Genomic DNA, 27,243 nt, shown 5'->3' on the forward strand with positions numbered 1-27,243 from the left:
TAGTGTAGTGAGACTCCGTGCTTATATTCTTATCTGTATTATCTGACAGTCTTTTGCATAGCTCTCTTGAAATAGAAGGAAGGGACATGTGAAAGCCGTTGTCTTATGTATATTTGCTAATAACCTTCTGCCCATCTTTCTGTATACTGCAATCTCATTGTTACATTTGTTTTTTTTTTCATTTTTTTCCCCCTCTACATTCCAGCAAAGTCAACCCTTGTGTTACAATCGCGTTTTCCCCCAGCCCCTTCGTGCCCACACAGTAAACCTTCCTGTACTGCAGTCGCATTACATTCAGGTAAATACTGCAAATCTGTCATATTGGGATTTTCACTGAACACAGTTGTATTATTCTGCGCACTCAAAGGCATAACAAATGATGATGAATATAATAACAGCCGCACCAAGGAACTCGTCCTCGAGGCCATGCACGAAGGCTCCGCAGGCCCCTGAGCCCATGAGGCTCACGCTCTGGGCATCCACTTCCTCCCGGGGGGCATCATCCGCCCACCGCTGGCCCGATGACCACTCGCCGCTCTCGTAGCTCTCCCGCTGGCGCTCGTGGGCAGACCGCTTGCGCTGCACAATTGGGTACACAGCCAGAATAAATGCTCCCGTGCTGGAAAAAATGGTACCCAGCAACGAGAGCACAGTGCTGCGTGGAAACCCACAAGCACAGGCAGGTCTTGTGAGGAAATAAGAATGCAGAGTCTGTTGCAACTACAGAAACACTTGCAACCATATTGCTTCACGAATAAATGTGTGTTGCTTTGTTAGCCCTTCTCATGGCCACTGATGCCAGATCACCGAGCCACGATTGCCAGTTGTGCAGTGTGCATCGTGAGCAGTGAGGCGCACAACCAGCACAGCGCCGACGTCGCAAGTTAGCGGTGGCACGTAGACGTAAGCAAACCCTGTCAGCCAAAAAAAACAGATCTGCATAAATTCTGCATATTAATTGTGTTCGTTTTGGATGATACAAATAAGCAAAATCTCTATGTCTTGGCATTTCTGCACCCTCCATGATGAATGAACTACTGCAGTGCCATATTTCCCTCTAGGTAATTTTGAAAAACTCTGAATGGCATGAAACCTCATTTTCCAACCCATTCAAACTGGCCAGCAGGAAAATGCAAGCTTCTGGTTCAAAACATGCCTACTCGTGACTAAGAAATTCACCACCAAGAATGTGGCGTGCTTTGCTTCTGTGGTGGTGCATGGTGCCTCAGGTCTCAACACCAGTCCGTGCAGCCTCCCTCAACTCGTGACACATTTGCCACTTGCTTGCATTCCTTGGACAGACCGCAAAAGCACTGCGTGTGGCAACATGCCAGTCGTGAGGCTAGCTTACAACAACTACAACTTGTGACAACACTAGGAACCGTTTAGCACAGTGTTTTATGTGTGACTGCTGCTGGTGCCGTGGGAAGCACTGCTGACATCTGTCCTCGTGAAATAGTGCATGAACAAGGACAAGGCAGCAGGATAGACGCCTAAGGCACTTCCTTTTGTGTGCCCTTGTTTTCACTGTGGATAATGTTGGCTGAACAGCTATGCTGGTGACGCAAATGCTTAGAATGCCTCTTCAGTGTACTAACAGGCAGTGACTGTTCAAAGATGATCCTGACAGACATACATGTCCTTGCATAAAGCACAAATCAAGACACAAGCCATGGCCTCAGGTAGCTCCCAAATGCTGGCACTGGCTCCACTTCTGTTATCATTTGGGCATAGCACTCCTGCCAATGAAAATGTGACCCAGGAGCCAAAAAGGCCCTGCACTCCCACCTGCAAACCAGCATTCACAGTAAAATAATGCCTGCAACAAAATAACTTCCGAAAGTTTCATTACAGTGAGGCAACTTCCATGGAGGACAACCACTGCCATGGGGCAGGGTCAAGAGCTAACAGTCTACAAAGGAAGGCACAATTTCCTGGGGTGAGATCAGCCCACAAGAGAATAAGACTAGGCCTGCCTAAGCGCTGTCATGACACAAACCAGATTAATCAGCATGGCCCCAGAGTAGCGAACCAGGTTCCCCGAGGGTTAACACGGCTTGCAAGTCTTGAAAAATGGCGGAAAGTTTGGTTTTCTAAAAATCAAAGCATTTTCTATTCTCTCTCTAAGTTTCACTGTTGAAATCTACCAGGAAGTATTAAAAAGATTGTTTCATCAACCGCAACAGTGCTAGAAATAGTTGAAAAAAAAAAAGGCTTTTTTTGAACCCATGTGGCTTTCGAATGCCACGAATAAGAGGCGCTATCTTTGTTTGGCTTGGTAGAAAGCTTGTTTCTTCACCTTCTAAACTGGCACCTCATCTCGATTCTATGTGCAGAAGCAAACACACAAAAAGCAAAAGTTGCAAGGTCCTGCCATGTGTCTGCCGCATCGCCATTGGTCTCCTCAGCAGTTACCATCGAGAGCTGATGGAGCGGCATCTTGCCCTTGGCTACCTATGCTTGCTCGTCTCACGTTATAGTGTTCTGTGGGCGCAGAATTCAGTGACACTCAAGTCTTCGGTGACAGACACCACTTCGAAAAGAAGCACCAAATGGTAAGACCTCTCTGTGGGCTGCTCTCGTGAATTTATTGCAGAAGTCGCTATAGAAGTGTATCCAAGAAATTCAGGCCCGTTGGTAGTGCGTCTGCGGAAAGTGGCTTGATCGGTGCTGGAAACCATGCTGCGAATTTCATGGAAATGCAGCGTAGTTCTTTGGGCGCCGTTGCTACTACAAAACAATCTACTAGAAGTAGCTGAAAAGTATGCCATGCAGAGAGAAGAATAATCAAAAGTGACCCAGGTGAAAGGCTGGATAGCCAAGCAATGCCGCATTCAAAATGGCACCAAGCAGTATAACCCTGCTGCCCTCCGTGGAAGTAAACATGGTGCTCAACTTCGAATTCCCTTTCCTCAAGACTGCTTTTCTGGGCTCCTGCTCACATTATGGAGCTCATTTCTTCATGACTGTTCAATTCTGTTCATTTTTTTGCATTCTCTGAACCACACCAAATGCAATGACAATCCTATTTTTGAACTTGAAATACTGTGAATTCTTGGCATGATAATTTGTTTGCAATCGACACATTTGTACAGCTACTACACTTCAAAAAACGACAATTAAAACTTTTGTTTTCACAGAAAAAAAGAAATAGGACTGCCACGATGCATAGCATGAAGAAATCCAATGAAGGTTGAAGCAGTCTTCTACAACGATTTGGTTAGTCAGCAGGCTTTCCAGAAGGTGTAGAAGAGAAAAAAATTAGTAGAAAATAAAATAAAATAAAATAAAATAGAAATTTGTGCACTTACATTTAGAAACATAATTAACAGGCAAAAAAAATTGAATCAAAATGCTTAAAAAAAAAGAAAGCTGGTGTTGAAAGCCGTGTCACCACAAGACAAACAGCCCAAGTGCTCGCATCAGTGACCACTCAAAAAGATGGTGCTTACCCTGAGGTTCGACATGAGTTTCTTGTCCAGGGTCTGCTCCAGGAAGTGCAGGCTCACATGACCCATGGTCCCCTGAAGTGAGTGACAAAGTTTAATTTCAAAAATTTTTTCTAACATGAGATGGTCTCATACCCGGCAGGCAGTGCAGCCTCTGGCAACACATTCTCTGCTGGCTCTCCCACCTGGAGGAGGAGGAGGATGCTCACCATCAAAGAGGCTGCTTCCACACGCACGCTCATGGAGAGGTCCCCAACCATCTGGCAGATCTTGGCAAAGGCGTCATCTGCCAGCCGAATCTGCTCCTGGCTCTTGCGCACCTGCACGGGGCTGTTGGGGGGAACAATACCGCCAGGCTCTGTCACATTTCCCGAAAACGCTGCCCACTGCTATTTGGCTATGCAAGTCCATGTTACATCACTCAAACAGAGCTGCGTAAAGGACTGCCGCGCCCGACCTGAAACACTTGCCAGCCCAGTTACCCAAGAGGCACACCAAAATGTGGGGATTTCTCTAAGCATGCAGGCAAGGGCTGCATGGGTACTGCACTTACATTGCTTCCAGTGTCATTCTTGCAAGAGCTCTTAGGTCATACCAGTTGGGAAACTCCACATCAAAAGGTGACCAGTCCTGGAGGCTGCTTTGCGGGGGCTTACGAATGGCAGCCAAGAAAAGCTATCAGTCGCCACTGGCTGCAATTATCCTAAGAAGTTTATTTTTTGCTTTCTTTACTTCTTCAGTCACCTTTCAGACTGTTATATGTATGGACTTTCAATGCAAAAGCATTACTAGTCCCATTACAAGGAAAGCCGGCGGCAAGCGTGTGTCTGTGTACTCGCAGATGGTACAGAAAATCCCAGCGATGGCAAGAAAAATAGGGCGACATAATCAAGAAACCATATGACGCACACAGCAAGTCGAGCACCGCCACTTCAGAGAATCCTATACATATAAGGTTTCTCGTTGCATATAGCTTACATGTACTAGTCAAGTTGGCAGCTAGCCTGCGAGAGGGATTCAAACTGACCGCATATGCACCTTAAACTGTATGCTTTCCCAGAATCTTTACCCCTTCCCGCGGTTTATTCCTCAAAAATCAATTTCCGCATCAAAATTTGTGTGTGCATGTGTGCGTGTATGTGTGCATAAATGCACCCAGAGACATTAATGTTTTCACATTTCCACACGTAAGCAGTATTAAGTGTCTCTGTCAAATTTTTGTTACTACATCTGTATCACTGATTTTGTTGTCAGGTGGCTATGCGCTTACCAACAATCTCAAAGTCTGCAACTTGAACGCAGTTAAAGTTATTGACCACAGGCGCAGCAACAATCTGTAAACCGCCGAACTTTTGGCCTACTCAGAACACCATTTTTTTATGTCTGGACTCTACGGGAAGTTTCGCAAACAGTAAGATCAAAGAGTTCTGGCTCTTGCACTCGTCTGGTGCTGCCATCATTCATTTTCTTAGAGAAGGAGTAGCCACATGGGAAACATCATCAAAAGGAAAGGCATGCACTGCTGCTAACTCCACTGTGTCTCATTGAATGCATGTTTGTATCTCACAGCCACAATTTTCCCATTTTTGAGAAATCGGGGAAGTAAAACTTAGCAAAAAGGAAATTTTTAAGGAGTTTCAGGGTTAGAGTTTAAGAACTGAAATTGTTTCACTTTTTGCAAACTGGTGCACCTTTCCAACTGGTAGAGTGAAAAAGTGCCAGAAATAGGAAACAAAGCTCCCAGCGCAGGCACAGCAGTGGGGCAAATTGGTTCTGCATAGCACAGCCTGGTAAAAAGGAATGCACAGGTGCTACCAACTTGTCAACATGAGAGGAAATCCATTCTCAATTTAATGGAGGCACAGCTATATCAGTTTAATGCCAATGGAAGCAGAAAGCCACTAGGCTCAGAAAACCAACTCCACACAACATATACTAACCATTCAAAGCACAAGCAGAGTAAAAAATACAGCAAAGCAACAACACAATCAAGCTGCTAAAACTAAAGCAACACAGACCCACATACAGATCCATTTCAAGCATGCTTAAATTGTTCAGTGAAAAAGTGCCTTTCTGCTAGTACATATGAGCAGTGCTTTACCACTTAGAGTGTCATTTACGTACCAGTATGTTTCCACCTTTCTCTCTTACCAGAGTCACTAACGTATCTGTATGCTCTCCTAACCACATTCAAAAATGTGTGCTGGAACTCAAAGCTGTAGTGTTTGGGGTGGTCCCGCGATCTATCTTCATCTTTCTAGAAGTGTGTACTTTCATCTTGCATTGTGTTTTTTTAGTGAGTTGACAAGCATATAGTGATCATGGCTAGCGGTCTCTCCAGGGGGGCGTGGCTGCTCGGCGCTACCTCCGCGCACGCAATTCTTGAAAGGAGTGGATGCATCTGTGAGTGCAAACAGTCCTGCACTAGCAATCTTCATTCGAACATTCGCAAGGGTAGTTCTGCCATATGTTGTAACTTTTGAAGTGTTCTTTTTTTTTTTTTTCATTCTCGCCATGTCTGCTACGTCGCGTCTAGTGCAGGGAGTGCGCACTGCTGCCTTATCATGGCCTTGCTTGCTGCTGATAGCAGCAAGCGAGGTAATTGCACTTTTCTATCTCTCTCTCTCTCTCACCTTTCTTTTAAAAGTTAAACTATTATGTTCAATCCCTGACATTATAGAAAAAAATCCCAACACTAGGGGTACGTCAGTCTCGAAAATACCCAACAGTAAAAGTGATAAAACACAAAAAATCTAGCACAGCCACTTGGTCATATTGCACATTGCATGAAAGAAACTACGAACAAGGTAAAACAGTGACAAGCTTCCGAAATCATCATATGGTTATGCTGCGCTTTAAGGAATCACACTTGACAGCAGAATACCACATACACTAGCCACCATGAACAGTTGCGATGCACAATATGCCACTGTAATGTAATTTCATGTAGTGGCATTCATTACAGGATGACTTTTGAAAACACAATGCTCGCCAAGTAATTGGCAAGAAATTTTCCAAGAGACATAGCAATGTTCCACTTGGCAAATCAGGCCTTGTTAACTTGGGTTAGAAGCTACCAGCCCAGCAGGCAGCCCAAACAGAACAGAGCACTCACTTGTCACCATGCGCGTGGCTTATCACTTGCACCAGCTTCAGGGCAGCTATCCGCACACTCTCGTAGTCGTCATTCAAAGCAGCCGCCACGTGCTCATACAGGTGCACATCCAGCTTCATGCCACGCTCGTGGAGCCGGTACTGCATGAAAAGAATCTGCTCAGGCTAGGCATCACTCAGCCATCCGTCCGACCAGAGCCCAATGGCTGGACAACCGCTCCAAATGCGAGCCTGAAACCAAAAGTTTTCTTGTTGCACAAAGCTTCCTTCAATGCCAGCCTGGACTCAGGCCGTCTGAAGGGGCAATAAGTTGCAAGGATCAGCACAAACAAGTGGGCCTGTCTCCTTAACCACTCCTGACACCGGCAATGAAAAGAGAGAACCATGCATGTGCCTGCACGCAGCTCAGCTATGGTGTTTCACAGAAAAGTGGCAACTGGCTACAAGCACAGCTACGGAATCAAAGTCCATTAAACAAGAACAGCCTCCCACACAAGTATTTTCACCATGTTTGAGAACTTCTCCAAGTATGTAGGTAGTATGATTTGGCAATGGCACAGGAACATACCTAAAACCCTAATAAAATGCAGAAAAATACTAGGGTTGAGTGAATACTCAGATGTTTCGAATATTGAAGCCAATAATGCGGTATTCGATTTGGGCTTCAAGGCGAACAGCAATATTGAGAAACCCTGAATATTTTCGAAGTATTTTTAAGTTCTAGAACACCGGAAAATGAGCAGCTAAATGAGCAGCTAAATGAGCAGCTAGATGAAGCAGTCAATGGCCTTATGTACACCCTGATGCTTTCGGGCGATTGCACCGCTCCGGATGCTGGCACATGTCGTGCACGCAGCACGGCGGCCACGTCCAGAAAGTGGGCCTTCCAACGGCTGTATGCTTCGGCACATTGCCGACAAGAGCGCGTGATGGGACAAAAGCACAGACAGACAGCCCAGATGTGCAAGCGAACGTGCCGCGGGAGGAACTGCGTTGTACTGGCGCACGGAAAGCCCGGAAGGCGAAGATGATGAAAAAAATAAGAATGTAGAACTACCAACATAACTGAGACAAGTGCTCAGTTGACGTTGGCTTTCGTATTTGCGGTGTCGCGTGTCACGGGGCACCAACATCAAAGCTGCCAATACCTTACTGTGTGCACCTTTCGACGGCTGAAATTAGATGACAGGTGAACCACCACTTATTTTAGCATCACGATGAGAAAGATGAGAAAGCCGGCACAGCAAAGTACTTTGATCAGTGTTTGCTTCGTATGGCAATACCATTTTTTTTGCGCTCACGATCGTGGTGTAGGCGTACACCACCCCCCTGCTTCTCTAGTACCTTTTCGCGTGTTTAGACGAACGTACTCACCTCAGAAAGATTTCCATTTAAACCTCCTCACCAAAGATAGGTGCACCCCACGTCTTTACGCAGTGGCGCATCTGGCAATGCAAGAGGGCGTGCCCGCATTTCCCTGCGCTTCGTGCTGACCAATGCTGACAGCGCACCTCCGTCTGGAGTAGCAAAATGCTGCGAGGTTGGTTTATGCAAGGACCCATCACAGAACTCTCAGGTACCGCGTCCTTTGATTGGTGTATGGCGGCATGCTGCATGCCACTTTCGGCGCGTGTGCAGTGTCTTCGCTGATATCTTTAAATTTTCACTTAGCCATATGGATGACTCGGGCCACAGACTTCTGAATGAGCGATACAAGCGCGCGATCAGGCATGCGCGGTGCGGTCAAGTGCCGCTCGAATGAAGTCTGAGAAATTGAGATGTCAGATGCGACGCGTCCAAAATCTCAGCATCCAGTAAATCTGTGAGCAACTTTTATATTTAAAATCGGCAGCCTTTTAAAAATCATATGGTAAGGATTTGAGACTGTGATGCTCAGTGCTCTTTAGCTTGCTGCAGTTTGAACACTACCTAATTCAAGTTTGAAAGCATTAATTTTTATTTTGTGTCATTCTTTCTATTTCAGTTGCCTTAGTGAATTCTGCAAACCATGTCTATAGGCAAATGCTATTAAGCTCTAATTAACTGCCTTTTTTTTACTACTACATTTCGAATTTCAAACTATTCACTTCGATTAAAAAACATTCATTTCGCTTCGTACTGAAAATTCACTACTCTCACGTGCCTAAACAAATAGCCTTCAGCTCTCATTGCAATCAGCCAAACTGTTAACAATTCCTATTGCTCTCAACGAGGGGCTCACATATAGTTAGAAAACTATGAGGTCTACTGAATGGTCATGCGACTGGTGGCATTCAGACATCAGCTGAATATGGTGGAGAAGGGAAAAGGTGGAAACGCGCAACAGCAGCTGACCATGGCTTGGAAGGCCTCTGTGCGGACGCGGGGGTCCTGGTGGCGGCTGTAGTCACTGAGCAGGGCAGACAGGGCCTCCGGGCGCCCATCTGTGGGCAGCAGATCACTGAGCAGGCGCAAGCACTTGCACTGCACACGGTGGTTGCTGTCCAGCAGTGCCTGCCTCGCCAGCTGGGTGGCCCGTAGCTGGATGCGCTTGTCACCAGCCGGCAGCCGCCCCACGCAGTGCAATGCATCAACCAGGGAAGCTAGCACAGCGTGCGATGTCTCCGCCTTGAGCAGTGTGGCCAGGTCCTCCAGCGTGACAGCCGGGTCCAGGCCCTGGCTGCTGGCAAGCTGGCCCAGCACTGAGGCCAGCTTGGCCCGAGCCACAGCCTCCCGCTCCGATGGGAAGTGCTCCAGCAGGGATCGGTACACACTCTGTGCCTCTTCTGGCTGCACCATCGTTCCCATGGTCACCCTCTAACATTGCAATATTACCGAGCAATAAATGTACTGGCCAGTATGCCGGGGATTGATGCATAGTGGCATGGTACCGAAAGAGTTAAGGTACTTTCGTAAATCGATCAGAAGCAGTCAGATATTTGCATCGTCTGCGGGGAGGAAACAAAACGAGCCGCTTTCAGTGACTACACCGGTGGCAGCTTCGCGTTTGACAGCCGTGGAGATTTGGCAAGGAAGAGGAGGGAGGGGGCCTTGTATAGAAGGTTTGAAGACGCTTTTTCACGAAAGTCTTCAAATTTAGTGCAGTTTTGGCAAAACTAATTTTTTATGGTCACTGATAAAGCAGTTGCATAAAACCTTCAAATCTCCCACAAAACAACCCCCCCCCCCCCCCCCCCCCCTCTTTTTTGCTGAATCGCCATGGCCAGCAAACAAGATGGTGCCACTAGTGCAATCACTGAGAAAGTCGCTTTTTTTGTTTTGTCATCGCTGCAGACGATGCAAATATCTGGCTTCTGATTGATTCAGGCAAGTACCTCAAACGAATGAGGTATAAAGTAATACTGCCGACCAAATGCCATTTCTGTGCAAAGTTGAGCTCTAACAATTCACCAGTTTAGCTGAGAGAAGCTTCTATGGCATGCATTTGTGGGAAGTCTGTGGATGAGAAGGACACACAACTGTGTTGAACTATCAACATTTCTCAATATTATTGCTAATATTACTACTGACATTACTGTTGATATTATTATCAATATTACTCAGCAATATTAAGCAGCAAGAGAAACAACATTAGTAGAAAACCAAAACACGATTTTTTTTTTCTCCATTTTAGCCTATCCAGTTTCCCGCTGCCACCCACATATCAATGCGAGTCTAGATTAACAAATTAGCTTTCAAGTATGTGAAATATACAAACATTTTGCCACGAATAAAAAACTGTCAAGAGAAAAATATGCGAATTAAATTTGGCAGTTCATAACACATTTTTATGAAGTATGAGTGATGAAATTTCAAGGCGTAAAATGACAAGGTACTTTGTTTTATCACTCTGAAACAATGAGAAAGCATCACACATGGCCTAATCACGGTAGGCAAATTCAAAAAACGAATTCAACCACTGTGGCATGAACATTAATGAATTCAATTGACAGCAAGTTCTTTAACCAAAATGAAAGTGCTATTGAGCGATCAACGGAGGAGATAGTTGGGAAGGGAACAGCTATTCATCGGTTTCAGAAAAAAATGGTATGCTCAGCGACGAGTCTGTAGCCCCTGAAACGCAGGAGTCGCACAAAAGTAATTACCCAATTGTACAGGTCTGCGGATCGAACCCGGGACCCCTGTTCGCTAACCAGACGGCAGCTGCGGACTTTCAAGACGCAAACTATTTCGATAAGATTGTTGCAACGCTAAACGCGCACTATGCGAAAGCTGCTGGTTATGGAGGGAGGGGGATCGCAATACTGCAGACGACGCGGATTTATAATTAATTTTGATCAAATCAGGTGAGTTCATAATCAAAACTTGGTACTGACAAAGTACGACTGTCGTATGCTATCTCTGAATTAAATTCCAGCACGAATAAGCGAGCGGTAAAGAAGCATCTTACGGTGCGCGTTTAGCGTTCAACGCACGATAACAGTCGGTCGTGGTCCAGTGTTTAAAGGACACGATCCGTGCTTTGAACTGAAGTGGTTCGCTACTGCATCAGAGACAATACCTGTGTGGGTAAGCATTCCGATAGTTGAATCAGCATCATAATCACATCCGACGAGCTGCCTGACTGCAGGACTTCTGCGACATCGACCGTTCTCTGTGGAGTCGGTTTTTTGGATATGCATAGCTTCTTCAGCGGTTTTGGCGGCTCCTCCTGCGTTAAACACGACGTCAAACAAATCGCACGCTAGAGTACTCATTGAACAAGAGCTTGCCTGTAAAACTTGACTGAACTCTGCCAACGCTCGTTTCTTCAACACTGCCGCCATCGTCTCGTTCTTCAGTGTGTCTTCATAACACCAATAACACTCATTAGTCCAGTGGAGTTTGTACTCAATTTCTCCATGAGCCTATCACCGCAGTTTCTTTGATGTAGTACCTACACTGTGCTTCGCTCTAGCGGCGAACAATGTCTTTTTTTTTCTTGTTGTTGGAGCGGGCGCTAGAGGGACTGAGAACGAGAGTTCAAAAGCCGTCATTTAAAGTTTGTCTGCGGGCAAATGTCCACTTGAGGCAAGATGGAAATAACTGACAACAATTTGAGTACGCTTGCTTCTTACCTTCAGCAGACGCTGCAGGCGGACGCGACGACGCGGCGAAATGCGGAGAAATTTCTCGAGACAGTAGAGCTGAACCAGAATTACCCGGTTCTGCTGCTGCACCTCGTGGACAAAGCCGATGTCGAGCTGATGGTTCGCGTGGCCGGCGCGATTGCATTCAAGAACTACGTTAAGCGCCACTGGGCGGTTCCCGAGGACGGTGCCGACCGGGTGCACCCGAGCGACCGAGCCGCCGTGCGGGAGATGGTGGTGGGCCTCATGCTGCGCAGCCCCGAGCAGCTGCAGAAGCAGCTTAGCGACGCCGTCAGCATCATCGGCCGCGAGGACTTCCCCGCGCGCTGGCCCAACCTGCTGCCCGAGATGATCGGTCACTTCCAGAGTGGCGAGTTCCACATTATCAACGGTGTGCTGCGCACCGCGCACTCTCTCTTCAAGCGCTACCGCTACGAGTTCAAGTCGCAGGAGCTTTGGACCGAGATCAAGCACGTTCTGGACAACTTTGCCAAGCCCTTCACCGACCTGTTCGTGGCCACCATGGAGCTGGCCAAGACGCACGCGAGCAACCCCACCGCCCTGAAGGTAATATTCAGCTCTCTGGTCCTCATCGCCAAGGTGTTCTACAGCCTGAACTACCAAGATCTGCCGGAGATATTTGAGGACAACATGGAGATCTGGATGACGCACTTCCTCGCCCTCCTGACGGCAGACAACAAACTCCTGCAGACCGAGCAAGACGAAGAGGCGGGGCTGCTGGAGCAGCTCAAGTCCCAAATCTGCGACAACGTGGGCCTGTACGCGCAGAAGTACGACGAGGAGTTCCAGGCGTACCTGCCGGGTTTCGTCACCGCGGTGTGGCACCTTCTGACAACTACCGGGCCGCAGGCCAAGTACGACATCCTGGTCAGCAATGCCATACATTTCCTCTCTGCTGTCGCTGAGCGACCCCATTACAAGCAGCTCTTCGAAGATGCCAGTGTGCTCAGTTCAATTTGTGAGAAGGTAATAATACCAAACATGGAGTTTCGCGCAAGCGATGAAGAATTGTTTGAGGACAACCCCGAGGAGTATGTGCGTAAGGACATTGAAGGCTCGGATATTGATACTCGACGGCGTGCAGCATGTGACATGGTGCGTGCTTTGTCCAAACACTTTGAGCAGAAGATCACCACTACGTTCTCTCAGTACATTACAGCCATGTTGCAACTCTTTGCCAAAGAGCCAGCACGGAACTGGAAGAACAAAGATGTCGCCATCTATCTCGTCACGTCCATGGCCGTCAAAGCACAGACTGCCAAGCTGGGCACCACACAGACCAGCTCACTTGTCAATGTCGTAGACTTCTACCAGGAGTTCATTGCCCCAGACCTCCAAAACCAGAACCTGACCGAGTTTCCCGTACTGAAGGCTGATGCAATCAAGTACTTGATGGTATTCCGAAACCAGCTGCCAAAGCAAGTGATTCTTCAGAGTCTGCCCCATGTGGTACATTTGTTCCTCGCTCCAAGCTATGTGGTTCACACTTACGCTGCCAGTGCCGTGGACAAGTTGTTCACTATGAAAGACCCACAGGGGAAGGCTGTGATCATGGCCTCTGACGTGGGGCACATTTCGGAGCAGCTGCTGAAGAACATGTTTCAGTCCTTCAACCATCCAGGATCTGCAGAGAATGAGTACACCATGAAGGCAGTGATGCGCACCTTCTCCCTGCTGCAGGAGAACATCCTGCCATACCTTGGTCAGCTGCTTCCCACTCTGACGGCTAAGCTGGTGCAGGCCAGCAAGAACCCCACAAAGCCTCACTTCAACCACTTCCTGTTTGAGACGCTCAGTTTGTCCATCCGTATTGCTTGTGGGAAGGACCCATTGGCCGTGACGAGCTTTGAGAGCAGCCTCTTTCCAGTGTTCCAGGACATTCTTCAGCAGGATGTCCAGGAATTTGTTCCCTATGTTTTCCAGCTGCTGTCCCTCATGCTGGAGTGCCATGGCTCGCCAGTACCAGACCCGTACATGGCCCTTTTCCCCTGCCTGCTTGCTCCAGTGCTGTGGGAGCGACCAGGAAACATTCATCCCCTAGTCCGTCTGCTGCAAGCCTTCATAGAGCGCGGGGCAGCCCAAATTCTAGCTGCTGACCGCCTTATGGGACTGCTTGGTGTCTTTCAGAAGCTCATTGCCTCCAAAACGAATGACCATGAAGGATTCTACATTGTGCAGAGCATCCTTGAACACATGAGTGCTGATGCGGTGGGTCAATACATCAAGCAGATTTTCTTGCTCCTCTTTCAGCGGCTGCAAAGTTCGAAGACTACAAAATTTGTGCGAGGCTTGCTGGTCTTCTTTAGTCTGTATGTGTACAGGTATGGTGCACCTGCCCTTATCTCCACAGTTGACAGCATTCAGGCAAAGATGTTTGGCATGGTGCTGGAGCGGCTGGTCATCGCCGATGTCCAAAAGGTCACAGGCCAGCTGGAACGGAAGATCTGCGCTGTCGGCATTACCAAGCTGCTCACGGAGGCTCCCGCCCTCATCGAAGGGGAGTATGCGCAGTTTTGGGGCCCCCTGCTGCAGGCGTTGGTCGACCTCTTTGAACTGCCCGAGGATGACAGTGTGCCGGATGATGAGCACTTTGTGGAGATTGAGGACACGCCAGGCTACCAGACGGCCTATTCACAGCTGATCTTTGCTGGCAAGAAGGAGCCCGACCCGTTCAAGGGAGCTATCCCTGATGCTCGGCTGCATCTGGTGCAGAGTTTGCAGAAGCTGTCGGCCGCCTACCCCGGCCGCCTGGCTCCCCTCATCAATAGCTCTTTGCAGCCAGCAGCCAACAGCTTTCTGCAGCGCTATTTCCAGATGGCCAATGTGCAGCTTTCATGAAAATAGTGTGTTGCATAGTGCAGTGAGCATTGAACAGTGGCCCCCCGTTTGGATTTAATACAGGATGTGGCACCTATTTTGTGCAAGGGTGTCGGAAGACTGTTTCATGGTTGTCTCCAGCCACTGTTTTGCACCAGCTGCTATGTGCAAGATGTAGCACAGCCTGCATGCTTGTTACCTGCTGATAGCCTGTTGCATCAGGTGTGAACTCGCTGAATCCCAGCCTATTCTTATCAAGGCTGAACTGTTTGGTTTTGTAATAGCATCTTTTTGAACCCTGTTAACACCAAGCATTTGTTGACATGTCTGCTTGTTTGTACTTACTTACCACTCGTAAAAATGGACAGATACTATGCCAAATGGTCCATGTGCATGAGATGGACTTATCTGCTAATCAGTCAGAGTGCAGACCAAAAACGTAGCCCGACTTCCAGAACAAAAGAAAGTTAGCCATATCATCACTCATTGCAGTAAAGTTGATTGGGAGCCTGTAATGGTGCAAGAGAAGGAGTTGGGCCATGCATGTGGCCTATCACCACACCCACATCTGCATTATACAATTTGCGTATGGTTGCCTCCACCAGCCTGAGTAGTGCTCACCCTGCTCCACAATCCTTGGTTGTGCAGGTGAGGTGCCACTATGGTGCACATAACCACCTACAGCCTCATTCAGCAGCAGGTTGTAGCTTAGGGGCAACAAACCACTCCCCAAAGAAAAATATGTGCAGGCAGAAGGGAGGCACGTAAGTACTAGGAACATTTCAGACAAGGCAGTATTTGAAACTGCAGAGGAGTCCTTAGAGCAAGCTTTTGGAAGTGGTGCTATGATGACGCTGTCTCTTGGACAGCAACGCGCACACACTATTTGTTGTCCCCGATCTGTTTTGCATAAACCACTTTCGTTGGAGAAAATTAATGCGAGAGAAAACTTTGATATGCATCCCAGTAGCCAGTTGAAGAGAGTGAATTGAAGCTGGAGTTGGCATTGCATAATGATGCTCAGCGCACAGGTAATGCTGAGCAGAGTGCAGTAGAAGGAGCGAACCTGCCTTCCCAGGAATGGGAGGGGGGATATGACGAGGTTTCTCCGGTTTCTTGCTTAGAGACTCTGTTTGTTCGGTCCGTATGCAAAAAATGGGAAAACTTGTTTTTTGCTCCTACCTGGGCAGGGCTTTATTTGAAGGAATAGGAAATGAAAATGTGCTAGTTAGAATATGGGCCCTGCGCATGGAGGAGAGAAAAGGTGCTTCTGTGCAAAACATGCAAGCTGCATGCCAGATTTGCTTCTTTCTTTTATTAGAAAAAGAAATACAGGTGTTGCCATCACCGGTTGATTTCACAAGTTAACTGCGTGTGTCAACACGGAATTTGGTGTGCGGATCCCAGAGGCTATGCTACACTGCCATTCACATCAAAATGGTGGCAACAGGCCTTGGTGCGGATGTCATGGGTTTGAATCAAGTGGCAAGAAAATTTTTAAATCTAATTTCCTCAGCCATGTGTGCATCTTTTGCTACTGGACAAACATTAACATACCCAGAAAGAGAGAAAATTAATTTTTACTGCGAACATTAATTCGATGGAGAGATCTGCCTTCAGAGGTTGAGTGCTTGTGTAGTGGTGCGCCTTATTGTTCCATTTCGGTTTTCTGCATACTGGTTAGTTTTTTGGTCCCTTTCTTCCACTGTTAGCCAACGCTCTTTCTGTACCAAACTTGCATCTGAGCTGCCCATTATTTCTGTTCATGTTCCTCTGCCGTTGATAGATCTTGCTCTGCGTTTCATCCCATGTCCAACCCATGCTCTCCCTGTACACTGTGCTTCATTTGTGGTTTTGCAAAACTACAATAGCTCTGGGGTTCCTCGGAAGCAAGCACCTTCTTTCCAGCATCTTGGGACGTCCACCAGAGTTGCCACGCATGTCCATGGTTCAGTATTCTCAAATGCAGGCTCTGAAGCACAAATGCGGATATGATGCAAAACAAAGTCTGAGCCACCAGTGTGAAAGGGCTGTCATTTTAATGCGTCCATGAGTATACAAAGGAGAGCGTGAGACCGAACACAGAAAATGCCTGCTGCCGAGTGATTACAATGAGCGCGGTGAGACTAGCGACGCGCTATGACGACGACGACTAGTGCAGTAGAAGACTAGGACTGGGGCGGCAGTGCAGTCAGGGTCGGCGGCGGCGCCCCGCGGTCCCGGCCGCGGCCTCACTTGTAGTAGTTCCTCCGGTCCCCGGGAGGCATCTGCAAGTGGACACACGCACCGGGTCACGTGGACGCCGCCTCTCCCCGGAGTGCACCCTGCCCCCACCACCACCATCTCTCAACACTGTGGAGGAAGGGCACACTCCTTGCTTGCACACAGCCTTGGAATCCGATTCCAGTGCACTGAGCGTCTGCTTGAAAAACGAGCAGACGCAACCTGTCATCTGCTCTGGCTTTCCCGATTCTCATACTACTTAGCTTACACTGGGGTGCCACAGTGTAGCCGGTATTGGGACTCCAAGCATACTCATTCTGTGATGTTCTTTCATCATGGCTGTCTACAGAAAATTCGTGCTCAGCAATACATGTAATTAGCACAAGAAACATCTACTTTGCTGTCCTCAAAGTGATTGGACTGAAAGCATTATACTGTTAAGCGCAAGCATTTTTCTGCTGTTTCAAGTGAGGTGCTGCGCCTTTATGTTTTGGCAGTTTGGCACAGGGATAACCTGACTGCATCGTCAAACAGCATGATTTCTCACACCACAAAAGTTATTCCACCAAGAAATACCAGTGTGGCAAATGGGCCACTATTTGTACTGTTACAGAGAAGGTAGAAGAGCATACAGCTTACCCAAAGCCCACAATGCCGCCAGCAGTCACAAAATTTCAACGATGGCAGTGTGCACGAGAACGCCAAAGAGTCACAATTGTGCACTCATCCTTTAACAGTTTTGCCCTCAGCACTTATGCAAGCAATGTCCTCGAGTAATGTGAAGTTTCGTAAATTGGGGTTTGTTGGTTTGCATACTAGCAATACTTCTGCAGAGACATGCTTGAAGGCAAGGTTTAGCCATTTGTCATAACATGGTGAATACACTCGCTCACAAGCATACCATGCCAGACTCACTGAAAGATGTGCTCAAACGCATGGAAAATCCAGTGATTGAGTAAGAGGCAACCAATAATTCTGATGAATAAAAGGTGGAACATTGAAATCGGTAAGGTATACTTTGAGCCTACCTAGGTTGCAACTTTTTTTTTTTTTTTCCCTTTCAGCATTAAAGAAGCCAGTGTTTAAGGTATGAGGCTTTTTTTATGGAAGTTGGTTCAGCTGAGAATATAAATTTCACTGTCTCTTCAACTAAACACAAATTTTGTATCTCATTCGAGTAGTGAGACACTGGGATGTGTCGCAACATTTTTCCATGACTGGCAATGTGCAAAATATACTAATAGTGCCAGAAGCCTGCAGGATGTAGAATCGCAAAAACTGCACATTGCTGCACACACTCGGGAGTGGGCAGGTGTGCTGCAGAGTCGTACATACAAGTTCGAAATGGGACATTTAAATCTGGACTGCTTTCACAAGGAGTGCAACAGTCAAGATTATTCTTGGATCTGTCATAGTACAATAGCCACAACTCACAAATGAAGTCCAGCTACAACAAATGCAGTGGCAGCAATGAAAGCAGATGTAAAAGGAAAAAAAGTGGTAGGGTTTTAACATAGCTATACCGAGTAGACATGAGAAAGCATGTGTTTAGCCTGGTTGGCTCATGGTTTTGCTTGTCTGGGTCGTCGGCACATCTGGCGACGATATGAGACTCTGGTTAAGCTCTGATCGAGGTTAAGCTGATCTGTTCGCATCGCATATGAAAGTTGATGGCAACGTGCAGTGCACAGCGCGAGTGTGTGTTGTAGTTTAAACACGAGGTGTGATCGGCTGTGGCGATAGTGTTCTCGTGCAGTCACCAGCGAAGCCGTTCTGTTTGCGCCGCCGCAGGTTTGAAGCCCAGTCACAGCAATATTTATTTTATTTCTGCATGGGCTGTTGCTGTGCTAGGTTTTGCAAAGGTGACCTTCAAGGTTGAGCTGCACACCAACTTAGGGGAGCCGGTTAGACGAAGTGAAGCAGTGCTTGCACACTAAAATAGAGCTTTGGGCAATTACTTCTTGAAGTGAACTGTCGCACTGCCGAAATTTATTGAGTGATTTAGTCTATACTGTTTCACCGAATGCCATCACTTGTACAAAACTGGCATACAAATTTTCATCAAGCATTCATTTACTGAAATATTAGCCATGCTTTCACAGCACAAAATGGGCCAAAACCAAGTTCCGAGTCAAAAATACAAGGGGCGTTCAATAGGCTTTGCTTTCTGGCATGTAACTTTTTTATTAATGATGGAATGAAACGATGTTACATGTAAATGATGGGTGCTGATGACATCGATAGTGCATTGCACTGGACTTGGGGAGCGCACCCTTCAGATGTTCCTTCCTGTTGGGGAACAGGCACAAGTCCAACGGTGCAAACTGTAGGCTGCAAGATGAGCGAGCTTCTTCCCACCACTTGATAAAAATCGAAGGTAAAACTTATTGAATGCCCCTTCTTAATACAAAGTTTTGAAGTTGGAATGTTGGCTACAAGGTTAGAATGATGCAAGATAGAAATGTGCTTATTTTGATGACACATTTGCATGCTTAAGTAAGGTTAAAATGCTGTTGCGTTATAAAATCATTTAAAAGTGGCTTCATACCTCAGGTGTGCAGTAACACGTATGACATATCAGTACCAACAAAGTGATAAACTGTAAAGATAAGGTGGGCCAACAGTACAGTGCTGACTAGATTACCAGTGATGTAAATGCACACACTCAAACAAAGCATCAAAGCATATATGTACAACACTCACTGATGTGTGCAATGAATAAAGTTGAAAATTGCTTTGTGCCATGATAGATGAGGCTTGGTATGGTTAAGTGTCAAAATCATTCACGCCTGACCGTAAATATAGCAGGCTGTGACGGATGGCCTGACACAACAAATGTTTTTAAGCTAATGGCAATACCTATAACTAGATGAATCTGGCAAAAGACCTGCACAAGAAATACACACACTTGCCACCTTCCCTGTGAAGTCATCCCAAGTTAGGTGGATCAGCCTACTTAACAAATGAGCGACCATAAACTATAAGAGACATCTACACCCTCTAGCAGTTCGCTCATTTCCTTGTGACAACCAACAGCTGCTGGAAGACAGCCTGCAAGACATAAGCTATTGTGGGCGGTTCTTCATTCAAAACTGCTCATGCAAACACAAGCACTGCGCAGGGCGGCATCAGCATTTGCGAGAGTTCAGCATGGGCCGCCCCAAGTACATGCAGCTGACGAATGGTGACGCCCGTGCTATGGGCTTCTGCCTGTGTGCACCGAGCAGACAAGTCTGCAAGCTGGTCCAAGAAGGCAGCAACCAGATTTTGGGCACCTGGAGATGGCTCACATGGGCAGGCTCTCAACGAGAAGGCAGTTGTGCAGCTTGTGTTCAGGGCACCGATGGCGAGGGGGTCACTTATTGCTACCTCTGGCACTAGGCTTCTTGGGCTTCATCACGATGCTGCAGGGAGATGCAGTAAATCCCCACAATTGCGGATGCATCTGGCTTCACCTGGCGGTTGTGTATGGCCCGACGTGTCCTTGCAGAGCGGTGTCGTCTGTGTGCAAGGATGCGTTCACCATCCTGCCTTTCCCACTTTCATTGCACTGGTCAGGAGTTGCTACCACTGTCGGGGCACAATCAACTTCATTTGTTGCCCCCAATGGCAGCCACACGAGTGATCGTCATGCAGCAACATAAAATATGGCCACATTATGAACGCTTATTCTACATTGTCTGATGAGGCTAAACACTTCCGTGCCACACCACCAGAAGCAGACCCATGCATGCTTCAGCTGCATGGAGAACACTTGTGGGAGAATCGGACACCAAGTTCAGAGGTGCACTGGAGCAATGAAGCACACTGGAAGTAACTCGAGTGAAATACATGCGTCGGCAGGTGTGAGCACTACTGAGCGCATGTAGCGGAAGAATCTGCACTATCGGTAAAACGCACAGCCAGGCATGTAAAAGCACTTCTTGTGTAAATAAGTTACCAGCTGAAGAGAAAGAGCAACTAACGGTTGCATGGACGGGAGTCATTGGCGTTCACACATCATAAGGTGTCACCCTCATGCAATGGCCCTTTGTCCTTTTCCTCTGGGGACACTCTGAATAGAGGTCTGATGCTGCTTCGCAAAGAATCAAAAGAATTACAGCTGAACTCTCTACACTTTCAGTGCCTGCTGAGGAGAGCTGCTCACATAAATCGGACAGCAAACTTAACCATTGCATCTTGATGCATAACGAGCCATGTCACTGACATATATGGGAGCTTGAAATGCAGCTTTAAGGTTACTGCATTTATGTGGACACGTATAGCATTGTGTAAAAACCACTTCTTTTCCTTATTAGAGCTGCATGAGCCAATTAGCAGTCACGGTCTTCAATAGACACATGTTTGACATTCTAAGGTTCTGGTCATGGAAGTAACTTCTAACACTACTCGCACTTGATTTACAGTGTATAGATGCAGGCATCAGCCATGACAACACAGCCAGCATAACATCCCAAAAGTTGCTTTTACACACCTTACAGTCATAAGCAAAGACCCCACGTACTTTTACAGCATTCATGCCTCCACAAGCAAAATGCAGAAACATAGTGATGGGCTTCACTTGACATCATGACGGCAGTTTCCTGGCAGGCAAGCTGTTGCCTTGCACCTTTGCACAATTGGACAGTTTCATGTCTTTGCTTTCTACATCATGTATGGACACGCAGCTTCCGGCTATCTATTTTGAAAAATCTTTTTTCAGGCAGGTTTTGTGGACCTTGTTAATGTAACTGCCTTGGGGCTGGTCAACAAAAGCAAGCTGGAATTCTCAAGATGCAGCGCCACAAAAAGAGAATAAAAAGAAGAGCACAGAGGGCCAGAAAGGTGCAACAGACTGCCATGAAGAAGGCAATACCTTAATAGCTTTTCATTTTTGCAGCTCGTAACATCTTATCTTGCATGCTGCGTGAAAAGCTCCCATCGGCAGTGAGGGATAAGCAACTAGTTCCAACGCACATGTCCCCCCAGCACACTGATGTGCTCTATCGGTATAACAGTTTGCGTAGCACGATGATACGCAAAATGCCTCGAAGACAGAGCACATGCACTGTGTTGTACAGGTGCTATAGTCCTCGGCTGCAGCCCATTTCACTACAGCCACTGGTGGCAAGGGGAGGAGGTGCTACACCTTGTACTCGGGGAACTTTTTCTTTGGCCGGGTGCGACGTGGCGGTGGGCCGGGCAGCAGCATCGGTGGTGGCCGGAAGGCGGCCGTCTCTTCCAGGGAGCCCGACTCTTCCGACGGTGGGCTGGGCAGGGCACCACTGGCAGGGAAGGCCAGTGGCAGTGCCTCCTCGCTCGCCGACCGCTGTCGCCCGGCCACAGGTGGCTGCGACGCACCGCCGCCATATGGGCCCCCGCCACCGGCCTCCTCGCTCTCCTCGTCATCGTCATCATCGTCCGGCTGCGCATACGCATCCTCGAGCAGGTAGCGCAGGCCGTACGGCGAGCCCCCATCCAGGTAGTGCCGGTCAGCCTCCGGCTCGCTCAGTCGCTCCGACCCGCTCGGTTCCAAGGGGCCTGCTACACCAACCACACGCACATGCTTGCCACAACATGCTAGTAAGTACAGTTGTGTTTGAAATGATGGGCATGTGTGTGTCAGAGAGAGGTAAACTGTGCTTTTCAGTAATGCAGCACTCATATTTAGATTTAGAGGCAATTAAACATTTTGGTACAACGAATTCTCTTGAAATCGCTATTCCTAAATTCGCCCCATGCCACTAACCACTTGGCTCAGAAAGCGACTGCCAGTGCAAGTGGTTATGGTGGTACACAGGTCAAGCTATCAATAGAAAAACTAATTTGCATATAAATGAGTTTTTAAATGCTTAATATTTATGGGCCTAATCTAAGTACTTTCTGATGTCTGGTGTAACCTTGCTAGATTACGGTGTTACCCAGGCGGTCCTGAAGAAGCAATACAAGACAACTATGAAGACAAAATCGATCAGGATAATCGATTGGTGCCTCATCATAATGTCACGGGACAGAAGATGATAATATGGGCAGCGTTGTGGTACAGGGTGCTCGTCTATGCCCACCACTCATGCATCAGAACACACGAGATATGAAAGGCCTTTGAATGTGTGTGGACTGCCAAAAGGGAGGACTCTTATGGAGGAAAAAAAGAGTTCACATGAAAGAGAGCAAGAAGAATTTATTTGTGCAGTCACTGTGCCTCAGAGTACCGTTAAGACTCAAGATGAGGGCACAAGCAAGCAATCCTTATAAATCAATACGTCTCTTGTGTACAATATGCTCGTTCTACAGTTTCATCTAAGATGAAGTTCCCATAAGGTTCAAGCTAATCAAAAGTTCAAATTAATGCAGTTTGAAATATTGAACTTTCAGTGCACTCATTTTTAGTTCTGGCATTAGGCTTGCTTGCAATTTGCAAATGTGGTTCCTTTGTCCAAAACTCTTTGAAAAAGCAACAACTTTCTGGCTGGTGGGATGTGAAGCAGTAAGTGTGATAACCACATAAGTTGGTAGAACTCCACCTTGAACACAGCCGAACAGAATATCAAGAGCAAGGAGAGAAAACTTGGTGCAAGTGCTGGCCTGCGACAGCCTTTTATACAGGGAAGAAAGGCATTTCTTCCAAATAAAATGATCAGCGCTTTCATGTCTTTTTTTTTTCTGCTCTGTTAGAAAGCAAGGGCATACCGGGCTCGAGCTGCCGCAGCAGGTCCTCCAGATTGCGAATGCGGATGGGCTCGGCAGCGGTGGGATCGGCCATACAGGGCTCGGGGCGTGGCAGGTCGCGGCGCGAGTCTTGACCAGGGCTGGCATGAGATGAGGCCGAGTGCAATGCCTCCAGGATCTCCTCGTGGTACCCATTGAGGCTCTTGAGCGTGCGCTCGACCTCACTCAGTGTGTCCCCGCCACCGGCCGCAGCAGCAGCCAGTGGAGGCCAGCCGCCGTCCTTGGCCAGATCCTTGGGCGACAACTCCATGAAGGTCTCGTCCACCTCGTCCGGCTCTTTCCGCTTCAGCTCCTGCAGCTTGTCCTCCCTGGACGGCAGTTTCAGCTCCTCAGAGAGAGTGTATCACCGTATACTAGGGAGTGCATTACCTGCCATGATCTCGCACAAGTGTTCTTCGATTGGTGTACCTTTTAGCATGCCTTCTCTAAGCTGCATAAATCAGCTGAATGAGCTACTGTATTTGTATGAATTCAATTAGTTTTTTCTTTCTTTTTTTGCAGCTTTGAGAAAGCACTTCATAAATATTTAGAACTGTGCTCTCAACATAATGTGAGATATATATACATACACATTTCTTTTTCTGATTTTGTGTTTAAAAATAAGGCACACTGAATCTTTAAGTGATTGAAATTTGTGCAAAAGCCAACCTCTTATGACTATAGGTCACCATGTGCGAGAGGCATAAAGGAAGGGAGAGGGATGCAGGCAGAAATTTGGGTAGTTGACTGGTGCTGTCCGTAGGAGAGGGGTGTGAATCCACAAGGCAGCAAGTCACCTAAATGTTTGAGAGCAGGTTACATCTCATACTTTTTGATGTGCGAGAAACATGGACAAGAAAGACACACTTGCATACAGGACATCTTATATCTGCTAAAATTGGTGTTTTGTGCCTGCGAAAGCAAATGAGCAAGAAGATAAAAAATGACGCACATGCATTTTTGCATTATCAGTGGAATGACGGCACAGCTCCAAGCATACAGTCGTAGTAATTTAGCAACTTACTGTACGCACATAGTGTGCTTACTTATTCAAAATATAACACCAGTGCCATTTTATCGTCTTCAAAATCCATTTACCTTTGACTGTGGACCTTGCAATTATGCTGCTAAGTCTCTGTTGCTACGACATGTCCAAAACTATGCATGTGCCACAATGTCCCTCCGCAAGAAGTATGTCGCCATGGCCATACACTCTTTACCATAACTGTTTCACTAGATTGGCAGAACAGTTCTTTTTCTGCGAAAATTCATGCGTAAACGCGCGTGTGAAGCCTCCATATACCCGCGGCAGGAGTGAACCAGAGGAGGTTGGGGCACCTTCCAGATTAACAACCAATAAAAATGCATGTTCCAAATCCAACCTTCAGAAGGCCTCCATCCACCACCCATCCACTTGCCTCCACCTACTTCCATTCTCTAAAATGCCTCCGCCCACCACCCATCCGTCTACACCCTCCAGAAGCTTCTACCCACTAGATGCACACAGCAAACTAAAAGATGCAGTGGTAAAAGCGAAATGTACAGCCAATACTGCTTTACATCTGCACTACATACTGTCAATACTGCTTTACATCTTTACATGCATTTTTAATGTGATACCCATCAAAACTGGCAAAAGACTAAGAAGCTTACTCCTGAAGGCATTGATATATCTATCAACAAATCCACGAAATTTAAAGAAAATCACGGCGTGTGGTACCAACTGGATCCTTTCACCGGGCATGAGGTGAGCCCTGAGTGGGTATTTGCGGAATGTTAGCACTACATGAAGAACAAGTTGGAATGTTACAGACAAAGTTCCAACAAAAAGGATATCCTCATGGTTATGATCAATGGAGAAAAAATACTATTAACAAAGTGTTTCATGACACGATCAATTAGAGAGGCAATCAGAATGTATAAAGATGACCATCCTGATTCTGGCATTGGCCAATCAAAATTATACACCTTGCGATCGCGATGGGCAAAATGTTATCCCAAGTCTGATGTGTGCGTCTGTGCCATTTGCGCCAATTATAAACTCGGTCTTGCCACTCTTGAGAATGTCACTGGCCACAGAATAAATGCTGATGACATTCACACAGCATTCATTTGCATTCTGTCATCAACACAGTGCCTCTCAGGCGAATGCGATCAGTGTCTAAAAGGCAGGTCTCTAACACTGAAGGAACTTAATATCCCAGAAGACAACGAAATATTGTTAGCGATGTGAGAGTCAGGTCACATTGTGAAAAAAGCTTTGGATGCTGATACTTTTTTTAATCATCTTCAGGTGTTAGTGGCAAGATGGATCATGCACAACCACATTAGGAAGACACAAGGTAAAGCTATCTATGAGGAAAAGCAAAGCACACAGCGTGGGAGCATTGTATTCCACTTCGATTTTGCCGAAAACCGGACTGAGCTTGTGGTGCTTCATGACGAGGTTCAGGCATACCACTGGCAAAAGAAACAAGTATCAAAATTTACATGTGTGATCACAGTGAGACAATCTATGGAAAGTTTTGCCATTGTTAGCGATGACTCGAGCCACAACTTTGCTCATGACTGCTTGGCTTTAAAGAAAGTGAGAGAATAGGTGGATGACAACATGCCGGTGTATTCCAAGGTGACATATCTGAGTGGTGGAGCTGCCATTCATTTCAAAAATAGATACCAGCTTTTTGAGTTTTTAAAGGGCGATATTTCCGATACTCAATGGATATTGCCAGCAACAGGACATGGGAAAAATGCATGGGATGTGGTTGGAGGACTCGTCATGCACCAAGCAATGCTCAACAAGCTGAGAACAAACTCTGAAAGCACAATTCGGGCAGCCGGAGACCTTGTAACTGTTTTATTGGAGAAACTGAAAGGTATGCATCGTACATATAGAAGAAAAAGAAGTTGTTACCTTCCAGGCATTACAAAAAAAGAGTGGATGACAGAGAACATCTTCCATGGCATTCAATCTTGGCATGCATGGTAGCTGTTCAGATCATCAACAGAAGCATCCTCTGAATTGTACGTGGCACACACAGCCCCTTATGGAACACCCCTCTTTTGGGGCCTTTAAGGTAATAAAATGAAATGAAATGAAGAAATTAAGTGTACAGGAATGAAGGCATTGTGCGTCGTCGAATAAAAGATTGCAGCCCTCAAAAATTATTTTTATTGAAGCAGTTTATTTATCAATACTGCAATCCCCTCTGGGGATTTTAGCAGGGTGGGATACAATAAATACATAATGAAAACAATAACACAGACAAAGCATATAATACAAATTAGATCCATGGAGCGTATAAACAGTTAAAGACAACACATTTCTAAACAATACCTGAAATAAATGCCGATAGTGATGATTTTGAAATTTGATCATTGGTTAGTAGATTCCATTCAGTTACTGTTCGGGGAAAGAAAGAATACTTAAAACAGTTATTATGGGTGCTAAAGGCGGTAATTGTGCGACTGTGTCTCTGCCTTGTAGAATACCCAGATGAAAAACTAATTATTCCCGTGAGGTCGGTTTTATAATGACCGTTAATAAGTTGAAAGAGGAATTTTAGTCGTGATACACGGTTTCTTTGCGTTAATGGTGGCAGGTTTGCTTTCATTAGTAGTTCGGTTACTGATGTACGTCCAAAGCTATTATATATGAAGCGAACTGCTTTTCTTTGCACCATTTCCATCTTGGTGATGTTAGTCTTGGTGAAAGGGTCCCAAATTCTCCATGACCTTTTAAATTTATTCATTTCACTTAAAATTATTTGAAATATATTGCTTGCTTATTTAGCTTTAACCTCTTTTTGTGTAATCTAGGCAGCGCTTTGAATCCTGACTGCGTTTTGGTGGGGGCAAAACGC

The 27,243-nt window shown here is 46.6% G+C and overlaps 3 protein-coding genes and 1 pseudogene across 11 annotated transcripts in view; 2 read left to right on the plus strand and 2 right to left on the minus strand.

Moving 5' to 3' along the window:
• The window catches only part of IntS4 (integrator complex subunit 4), a 31,207-nt gene extending 19,777 nt beyond the window's left edge, over positions 1-11,430 (minus strand). The window contains exons 1-7 of the mRNA XM_077660158.1: positions 11,276-11,430; positions 11,065-11,214; positions 8,898-9,332; positions 6,565-6,704; positions 3,659-3,779; positions 3,453-3,524; positions 405-579 (exon numbers count right to left, since the gene is read on the minus strand). Of these exons, the coding sequence (XP_077516284.1) occupies positions 405-579; positions 3,453-3,524; positions 3,659-3,779; positions 6,565-6,704; positions 8,898-9,332; positions 11,065-11,214; positions 11,276-11,329 (1,147 nt within the window). The 5' untranslated portion in view covers positions 11,330-11,430. The remainder of the gene's footprint in view (positions 1-404; positions 580-3,452; positions 3,525-3,658; positions 3,780-6,564; positions 6,705-8,897; positions 9,333-11,064; positions 11,215-11,275) is intronic.
• Positions 11,431-11,510: 80 nt separating this feature from the next.
• Positions 11,511-14,794, plus strand: Cse1 (chromosome segregation 1). The gene has a single exon (XM_077660157.1). It carries the CDS (start codon positions 11,579-11,581, stop codon positions 14,489-14,491), a length of 2,913 nt encoding a protein of 970 aa, XP_077516283.1. The 5' UTR covers positions 11,511-11,578; the 3' UTR covers positions 14,492-14,794.
• A 1,696-nt stretch (positions 14,795-16,490) lies between these two features.
• The window catches only part of mmd (disintegrin and metalloproteinase domain-containing protein mind-meld), a 55,946-nt gene continuing 45,193 nt past the window's right edge, over positions 16,491-27,243 (minus strand). For 7 of the 9 annotated variants that reach the window (XM_077660154.1, XM_077660152.1, XM_077660156.1 and 4 more), the window contains 3 exons: positions 23,363-23,709; positions 21,822-22,216; positions 16,491-16,737 (listed from right to left, as the gene is read on the minus strand). In XM_077660154.1, coding sequence (XP_077516280.1) covers positions 16,702-16,737; positions 21,822-22,216; positions 23,363-23,709 — 778 coding nt within the window. In that variant the 3' untranslated portion in view covers positions 16,491-16,701. The remainder of the gene's footprint in view (positions 16,738-21,821; positions 22,217-23,362; positions 23,710-27,243) is intronic. The other 2 variants (XM_077660153.1, XM_077660149.1) reach the window with 1 other exon arrangement.
• LOC144126170 (uncharacterized) lies at positions 25,049-26,502 on the plus strand (annotated as a pseudogene).

The sequence above is a fragment of the Amblyomma americanum genome, chromosome 3 (genome assembly GCF_052857255.1).
Source record: "Amblyomma americanum isolate KBUSLIRL-KWMA chromosome 3, ASM5285725v1, whole genome shotgun sequence".
Classification (NCBI taxonomy): Eukaryota; Metazoa; Arthropoda; class Arachnida; order Ixodida; family Ixodidae; genus Amblyomma; species Amblyomma americanum.

Excerpts from the sequence above, each read along its gene's own strand:
- Cse1 (XM_077660157.1), top strand. The coding sequence starts at position 11,579 with ATGGAAATAACTGACAACAATTTGAGTACGCTTGCTTCTTACCTTCAG.